Genomic DNA, 8979 nt, shown 5'->3' on the forward strand with positions numbered 1-8979 from the left:
GGGGGGCCGCGGGAGGGAGGGGAGAAGAAAGGAGGGGCGGGGCCTGGCGGCGGGCCGCGGCGCACCGCGGGGAGGAGGCGGGGTAGGGCGGGAGCCGAGAAGTTAAGTAAGGAGCGCGCGGCGGCCGCCGGCAGTTCCCCGGCCCGAGAGAGCGAGCGCGGCTGCGGGCGCGCGGGGAGCAGAGGCGGCGGCGGGCGGCGGCGGCCCCGGGAGCCGCCAGGCGCCCCTCCCCGCCCCTCCGGCCCCCACCCACCCACCCGCCCGCGGCCAGCGCCCATGGCCGCGCGCGCCCCGCTCGGCCCCCCGGACTCCGCGCGCCGCGCCGCCGCCCCGTCCGCAGCCCCGCGCCGCCGCGGCCAGTCTCACCTGGCGGCGCCGCCCGCCCGCCAGCCCGGCCGCGGCCCCCGCGCCCACGGCGACCGCCGCGGCCCCCGCGACCGCGACAGCGACCGCGACAGCGACAGCGACAGCGGTGGGGGACGCCGCTGAGTCGGACGGAGGGAGCGCGGCGGCGGCGGCGCAGCTCGGCCACCGGACCTACTTACGCGCCTCGGCTCATCGTCTGCTTCTACGAGTTTACAACTTGGCTAAGGACTTTTGTGTACAGAGGAACTTTGCAAAAAGCGAGCGAGCGAGCGAGCGAGCAAGCGAAGGCATCTCCCGCTTATATTTAATCCGAAGAAGGATCTCGGGCAGTCTGGGGTGTTTGGTTTTGGCTTCGTCTCTTTTTTTTTTTCCCCTCTTCGTTGACTTTGGGGTTTGGGTTCCCCGCTGCTTCGGCCCCCCAGGACCTTCTGGGCCCCCACATTAATGAGGTAGGTGCGCGCGGGGCGCAGGGAGGGGCGGCGGCCGCGGACCCGGGGCCCGCCTGGGCGGCGTCGGAGCGCGCCCCTGACCCCCGCCTCCGCCCCACCCCGGCCCGCAGGCAGCCACCTGGCGAGTCTGACATGGCTGTCAGCGACGCTCTGCTCCCGTCCTTCTCCACGTTCGCGTCCGGCCCGGCGGGAAGGGAGAAGACCCTGCGTCCAGCAGGTGCCCCGAATAACGTGAGTGTTGCCCCGAAAGCGCAGGAGCGTCCGGGGGGCTGCGGCTGCGGCGGGGACGGGGCCGGGCGGCGCCCCGGGGTCACGGGGAGGCGCCCGGCGAGGGGAAGGAGCGGCCACCGCTCGGGCCCCGGGCCCCGGGCCCCGCCGCGCTCCCGGGTGGCCTCCGCGCCCTCGGCCCCGCGTACGCGCGTGTGGTCCGGCCGCCGCGGAGCCGCGGGGGCGCGCCCCGGGCCGGCACACGTCTCCGAGCGCGCGGGCGGCGGGGCCGGCGCGGGGGCCACCGGCCGGGAGGCGGATGCGTCCGGGGCGCCGCCCGGGCCCGAGCGAGCCTGGCGCGTGGGCGTGGGCTGGTGGCGCGGGCGCAGACGGGGCCCCTCGGCGACCCCGGGGTCCGGCCGGGAAGGACCGGGCTGCCGAGCCCGAGGCGCCGGCTCACGCGCGGTGGGGCGGACACACGCCCACAGCCTCCAGGCCGACGCACCGCCTCCCCGCAGCCCCCCCAGCCCCCGCAGCCCCCCCCCCCGGCGCCCTCCGCCGGCCCGGCCCGGCACCCACCGCCCCTCTCCCGTCCTGTTCCCGCAGCGCTGGCGGGAGGAGCTCTCGCACATGAAGCGGCTTCCCCCGGTGCTCCCCGGCCGCCCCTACGACCTGGCGGCCGCGACCGTGGCCCCCGACCTGGAAGGTGGCGGAGTCGGCGCGGCCTGTGGCGGCAGCAACCCCGCTCTGCTACCCCGGAGGGAGACGGAGGAGTTCAACGACCTCCTGGACCTGGACTTCATCCTCTCCAACTCGCTGTCCCATCCGGAGTCCGTGGCCGCCACCGTGTCGTCGTCGGCGTCGGCGTCGGCCTCGTCGTCGTCCTCGCCGTCGAGCAGCGGCGCGGCCAGCGCACCCTCCACCTGCAGCTTCAGCTACGCGATCCGGGCCGGGGGCGACCCGGGCGTGGCGCCGGGCAGCGCGGGCGGCGGCCTCCTGTACAGCCGGGAGCCCGTGCCCCCTCCCGCGGCTCCCTTCAACCTGGCGGACATCAACGACGTGAGCCCGTCGGGCGGCTTCGTGGCTGAGCTCCTCCGGCCCGAGTTGGACCCCGTGTACATTCCGCCGCAGCAGCCGCAGCCGCAGCCGCAGCCGCAGCCGCAGCCGCCAGGTGGCGGGCTGATGGGCAAGTTCGTGCTGAAGGCGTCGCTGAGCGCCCCTGGCAGCGAGTACGGCGGCCCGTCGGTCATCAGTGTTAGCAAGGGCAGCCCGGATGGCAGCCACCCGGTGGTGGTGGCGCCCTACAGCGGCGGCCCGCCGCGCATGTGCCCCAAGATCAAGCAGGAGGCGGTCTCGTCGTGCACGGTCGGCCGGCCCCTGGAGACCCACCTGGGCACCGGACCCCCCCTCAGCAACGGCCACCGGCCGCCAGCGCACGACTTCCCCCTGGGGCGGCAGCTCCCCAGCAGGACTACCCCGACCCTGGGTGCCGAGGAACTGCTGAGCAGCAGGGACTGTCACCCCGCCCTACCGCTGCCCCCGGGCTTTCACCCCCACCCCGGGCCCAACTACCCGCCCTTTTTGCCAGACCAGATGCAGCCACAGGTCCCGCCGCTCCATTACCAAGGTCAGTCCCGGGGATGCGTATAGCTCGGGGGCTGGGGAGCCCTGCGTCAGCCGGCCCTCCGGGGGCTCAGGGGATGATGCTCACCCCACCTTCTCCACCCCTAGAGCTCATGCCTCCTGGTTCCTGCATGCCGGAGGAGCCGAAACCAAAGAGGGGGAGAAGGTCATGGCCCCGGAAAAGGACAGCCACTCACACTTGTGATTATGCGGGCTGCGGCAAAACCTACACGAAGAGTTCTCATCTCAAGGCACACCTGCGAACCCACACAGGTAGGAGAACAGAAGCTGCCCAAGGGGCGCGGGGGGGGGGGGGGGGGGGGGGGGCAGACGGTGGGTCGGTGTGCAGCCCCACTGGCCAACTGGGCACTTCTCAGGGGCTCCCTTGGGATGTGGGGTGCAGCCTATCTCCTCCATCTCCTGGATCACAGGACAGAACAGAACAGCAAACCAAGCTGGCGTCTCTTTTTTTGCCCAAGAGCCCTTTGCTTGATGGATGGTATCAGTGCTTGAACATGCGCAGTTCTGTTAGGCTTTTGAAAGGCAGGGAGATTCCAGGCTGCATTTGGGCCTCTCATACCTGGTTTGAGCGAGCCACTGCCCTTGTTACTGCGCGGGCCCCTGGCTGGCTCAGTCAGTGGAGGGTGCAACTCTTGATCTCGAGGTTGTGGGTTCTGGCTCCCAGTTGGGCATAGACATTATACTTAGAAATAAAATCTTAAAAAGAGAAACTCCATGCTGTGGTACAAAAAGTACATTAGGTCTTGTTATCAATTTTTAATTTTTCAAAACAGGCTTCACTGGTTGTTCCGAGGTTCGCACTCCTTTTATTTTTCTAAGCTTTCATAAGTAGGTTCTATTTAAATTTCAAGAATTGAATGGATATGATTGCTAAGATTGTGGTTTAGGATGGTCAGTGCAGAGAATTTCCATGTCACCTAAGTGTAGGTACATAAGGTCATGTAGGTGTAGGATTCATTAAAATACCAGAAATGCTTACGCAGAAAAGTCGGTGCTGGTGGCTTCTACCCAGTTGTGGATATAGGAGACTATCTCTTGGTTTGGGTGGAAGAGACAAGTTAGCTCCCAAATTCATTCCCACCCCTGTGACGCTTGGCCTCCAAAGAGTGAAAATGTTAGCAATTTAGAAGTGTAGGTCTGTTCCCCTAAAAAAAAAAAAAAAAGCAAAAAGAATGCTTTAAGCTTAGTATTCCTATTTATGATCTGAAATTTAATAGGGCCTTGAGGGGGTCCAGAAACATTGCTGGCTTCTTTCAGGGTGGGGTGCTTGGGGAGTTGGTTTGATATGTGGCCTCCATTTTTAGCCAATTGTGCATTACGCGACAATGGCTTCAACAGTGGGGGGCGGTTCTCTTCCTCTCCCAGGTGAGAAACCCTACCACTGTGATTGGGACGGCTGTGGGTGGAAATTCGCCCGCTCGGACGAACTGACTAGGCACTACCGCAAACACACCGGGCACCGCCCCTTCCAGTGCCAGAAGTGCGACAGGGCCTTCTCCAGGTCGGACCACCTCGCCTTACACATGAAGAGGCACTTTTAAATCCCCAAACAGTGGATGTGACCCACACTGCCAGAAGAGAATTCAGTATTTTTTGTTTTTGTTTTTGTTTTTACCTTTCACACTGTCTTCCCTCCCACCCCGGGGAGGGGAGGAACCCAGCTAGAAAGCACTACAATCATGGTCAAGTTCCCAACAAGCCAACTTGTGAGTGGATAATCAGGAGACACAGGAAACCAGAAGACAAATCAAAGAAACAGATGGGGTCTGTGACTGGATCTTCTATCATTCCAATTCTAAATCCAACTTGAAATATTCCTGGACTTACAAAACACCAAAGGGGGGTGACTGGAAGGTGTGGATATCAGGGTATAAATTAGATCCATGAGATGGGGGGAGGGAAGACCAGAATTCCCTTGAATTGTGTTTCGATGCAATATAAGCATAAAGATCACCTTGTATTTTCTTTGCCTTCTAAAAGCCATTATTATGATATTAGACGAAGAGGAAGAAATTCAGGTACAGAAAATGTGTTTTAATAACCTAAACGATGGTGCTTGGTGAGTCTTGGTTCTAAAGGTACCAAATGAGGAAGCCAAAGTTCTCAAACTGCTGCATACTTTGACAAGGAAAATCTATTTTTGTCTTCCGATCTACATTTATGACCTAAGTCAGGTAAATACGCCTGGTTTACTTCTTTAACATTTTTTATGCAGACAGTCTGTTAATGCACTGTGGTTTCAGATGTGCAATAATTTGTACAATGGTTTATTCCCAAGTATGCCTTAAGCAGAACAAATGTTTTTTTCTATATAGTTCCTTGCCTTAATAAATATGTAATATAAATTTAAGCAAACTTCTATTTTGTATATTTGTAAACTACAAAGTAAAAAATGAACATTTTGTGGAGTTTGTATTTTGCATACTCAAGGTGAGAATTAAGTTTTAAATAAACCTATAATATTTTATCTGAACATTGTTTTTGTTCTGTTCTTCCCCCTGGAAAAGCACGTCACAGAAAGTTCAGTAAGTACTGTCGAACTTAACGTAAGGCTGGAAGCTGAATATTGGAGATCATAGAGGTAAACCTAACCTGGTTTAGGTTGCTCTTCCCCAAATGCATGTAAAAGTACGCGAAAGCAATTTCCTTACCTGAATGTGAATCTCCAGGTAGAAACGCCTCAGTTTAATAGGAAAGTAGTCATCAAATACACACGTTCCAGTTTCATATTTTAAGAGATCCCTGTGGTTTCTCTTTAAAACTTAACGAAAATATAAAAATCGTTCTCAGGGGGCCAGCCTTGCACTCAGAACAATTTGAGGAACAAAAGAACCTTCCCACAGCAGAGAACCCTAAGAATGTAGTTCCACAGTGCCCTCCTGAGGATTAAAGGATTCATTTATGCTTTGTGTTTGTGTGTGTGTGTGTGTGTGTTTTGCAGAGACTAGTTCTAGTCCTAAAGAGGTCAGAACCAGATTTTCTGGCAGAGTATTTTAAAACTTCACCCGTCCTCCGTAGATCCTGCAGATTGAAACGCATTAATTAGAAATGACTCAGTCACAAAACCTACGCGTAAAGTGAATTTAAGTACATCTTTGGTGTTTTTGTAAGGCTGTAGCGTATTTCCGAAGTTACTCAATTTTAAAATTGTACTGATCCTTTTTTGAGGTGAGCACACAAGAGTGAATTTTGTTTGCTTCAGTTACAAAATGGAAAAAGCACTTGTGACACTTGTTGACCCTTCATGTGTTCGTAATGGTGATGCGGGTGACCAGCATGGTCAAGCAAACAAGCTGACTGGCCTCTTCCTTAGGCTGCTTATTTTATTAACTATCTATTATATGTCGTGTCCAGAAGTGTAGGGGCATCTTATAAACAAGAGAATAAATTCAGAAGCGCCTCGTGGTGGATCAACTTTTTTTTCCCCCTTGGCTTTTAAGAGTCCAGCATGACTGGAAAACATGGCATGTGTCTTAGCTTAAAAGAAAACAGGTGCATCGATAGGATGGAATTTTATGTGGCCAAGAACATATTCAAAGCATATTTAATGACATGGAAAAATGCTCGTGGTATGTTAAGTGGAAAAAGCAGGATCTAGGAGTATAAACAGTATGATTCCAATTGTATAAGTTGGTGTGTGCATTGAAGGAGAGAGGGAAGCAACAGAAACTTTAAGAGGAAGGACTGGAAGGAAATGCCAAAATATTAACCCTGGTTTTCTCCATTTAGATTTTCTACCGTTTCCAAATAAGTATTTAACGTGGGAGAACCGTTTAAGAAGGCAGGTGCAAATATTTAGGCTTTATTTTTAAAAGCAATTAAAGCTATTTAAACAAGAAGCCTGCATTGGAACGCGTTTTTCTTCGTGTTACATTGTGGTTGTTGCTGTTGCGATCCACCTTTCTCTCGTTCGGAGACGTCGGGCACAGGGTTGTGTACGAAAAGTGTTTACTGAATGGCTGATACCATCTTCATGTTGGCCAAGTGCCTATTACCTCAAATAGGAGAAACATCTCCAAATAGCAGAACATAATAAGGTTCTTCTGATGTCATAGGGAAACATCACTCACATGAATCTTTTCTAGCCCGAAAAGGCAAGCTTCAATAGCGACAATGAAAAAGGAAGATTTTCCAAAAATGGCACAGGACAGAACGATGCAATGTGCACAAATAGCCAAAACTATTTACTCTCATACCTATCAGTTCTGAGCGCTAAGGTGTCCTGTCATTACCACATTACAGAGCCGTTTATACTGTATAATAAAGAGCACCTAACAATTGAGATGCCTGCTTATTACATTTTCCTTATGACATTTAATTTTATATGTCCTAGATTTTAACTTGTGCACACACAACACAAAAGAGGAACAATAGTGTTGCCTACACATCAACAGACTTTTTCGGTCTCTCTCTTCCTGTCCAACAAAATTCCCTTTCCAGCAAAATAGGCTTTCTCCCTGAAAACCTGCTGAACCTCCCTACAATTAATAACGTTTCGGTTTGTTAAAACAGGAATCTTCACCATCTCAAGCAGGATGGTCGAGGGAATCTTTTTTTTTTTCCCCATTCAAAAATTGTTCCAACTTAGAAACATGTGATGTTATTTCATATTTGGAGATCAACAATGTTTACATATAATTTCTTTACATATAAGACAGCCCCCGGGGATCCCTGGGTGGCTCAGCGGTTTAGCGCCTGCCTTCAGCCCAGGACATGATCCTGGAGTCCTAGGATCAAATCGCACATCGGGCTTATTTATTTTATGAATAAATAAATAAATAAAATAAATAAATAAATAAAATCTTTAAAAAAAAAAAGAAAAGAAAGGAGAAAGAAAGCGCGGGTGATGCAGTCCTTTTGCCACGGAAGCGAGTCCACAGGGAAACTTAAAACAAGCAGTGATGGTACCTGTTGTATTTTGATATACGGGAGTAACTAAATTTAGCAGGCCTCGGTCAGCCACCTGTTCTATCGTATGTTCTGGCTTCTGAAGCCCCATTCAATGCGCCACCACACATACCTACGTCAACTTGTCCATATTCTGTTTCTCCCCCCCTCCTCTTCTCCCTCCCTTAAACACCCATAGACACGGTCCAGTCCTCCACAAACCTTTTTAGCTTACATATTCCATTCTTTAATCATTTTATTATGTATTTTATGTATTCAGACTTTCTTAGCACCTTCTAGAGACGAGTGAATAGTGACATGTTTTTGCAGTGCTAAACTGAATCTATATCTGCCTCCTAAAGTTTGTTTATGAATCTATCACTCACCGTTCACGTGCAGAGTCATCCACTCATATTTCATATAAAACCACCAAGAGCTCTCTACATAATGGATGCTGTGGAATATATCACGGAATGATCTACCTGTGAAAATGCAAAGGAACTACTGCGACAACCAGGATGCCGTATGAAAATAAAGCCTCAAAATAAATAAATAAGCAAATAAAGCCTCTTTTTTTTTTTCATATTAAGTGAAACTAAAACGAAAGTTGGAAGCAGACACTCTTTGGAAGCCTTTACCTTAGAACAAAAAAGTAAATCTTGAAAAAATTTTTTAACATCTTCTGAAAAACTAATAAATTCTTAACTCCTGATGAAGGCACCTAGAGCTTCAATGCCCCTATTGCAGTCAAAATACAGAACTACCCAACAGCTGCCGTGCTCGCATAAATCCTTCAGGCTGATATCTAGAAGGCCTACCAGAGCTGGTTAGCTCAGTTGGGCAGAGGAGGGCGCATAGGGTAGGAGCATCAAACTGCTTCTCTGGAATCACGTACAGTGGGAGGCCACCTTTCTAATTGTTTTCCACAATACCGTTGATGTAATACTTTTTCAAATCGCCTCAGTCTTCTCCGGCACCCTAGACAAGTCAGCATGTTGCCACCTGCCCTCCCAAATGTCCTTCGCCACTTGTTCTTAAAGGAAAAGGAGGAAATAAATACAAACACAACTTCATAACAAAAAGTAATTTCACATTTCCAGGATCCCTTTGACATCTGATTATAGGTAGCAGAGCATTTTTCACTGGTACCACACAATAATTATAATGATACCCTAAAGCGTGAGGGTCATTTGTCATCCTTTTATGTCTCTTTTCATCTCCGTAGTGCATGATATCATCTAAAGAGAGCAAGAGACAAGAGAAATAGCTCTATCTACATAGGTAGGTAGGTAGATAGGTAGGTAGGCAGATAGGTAGGTAGGTAGATAGATAGATCGATAGCTGGATGGAGCCTCAGGTGGAGGTTTGGCAATGATCTAAAATCAATTAGGACAAATAATCAAGCCTGTCCAGCCCAGGGGGTTTG

General features: G+C 52.0%; 1 protein-coding gene across 1 annotated transcript; it reads left to right on the plus strand.

The window, feature by feature from the left end:
* The first annotated feature begins 680 nt into the window (after window positions 1–680).
* Window positions 681–5139, plus strand: KLF4 (KLF transcription factor 4). Its single transcript, XM_072727776.1, has 5 exons — window positions 681–815; window positions 926–1046; window positions 1629–2649; window positions 2754–2918; window positions 4032–5139. Exons 1-5 carry the CDS (start codon window positions 811–813, stop codon window positions 4205–4207), a joined length of 1488 nt encoding a protein of 495 aa, XP_072583877.1. The 5' UTR covers window positions 681–810; the 3' UTR covers window positions 4208–5139.
* The last annotated feature ends 3840 nt before the right edge of the window (window positions 5140–8979 follow it).

Source organism: Vulpes vulpes, chromosome 12 (assembly GCF_048418805.1).
Source record: "Vulpes vulpes isolate BD-2025 chromosome 12, VulVul3, whole genome shotgun sequence".
Lineage (NCBI taxonomy): Eukaryota > Metazoa > Chordata > Mammalia > Carnivora > Canidae > Vulpes > Vulpes vulpes.

Bases quoted from the DNA above. Each gene is read 5' to 3' on its own strand.
- KLF4 (XM_072727776.1), top strand. The intron at 1,047-1,628 runs GTGAGTGTTGCC...CTGTTCCCGCAG, and splicing joins CAGCAGGTGCCCCGAATAAC to CGCTGGCGGGAGGAGCTCTC. The intron at 2,919-4,031 runs GTAGGAGAACAG...TTCCTCTCCCAG, and splicing joins ACACCTGCGAACCCACACAG to GTGAGAAACCCTACCACTGT.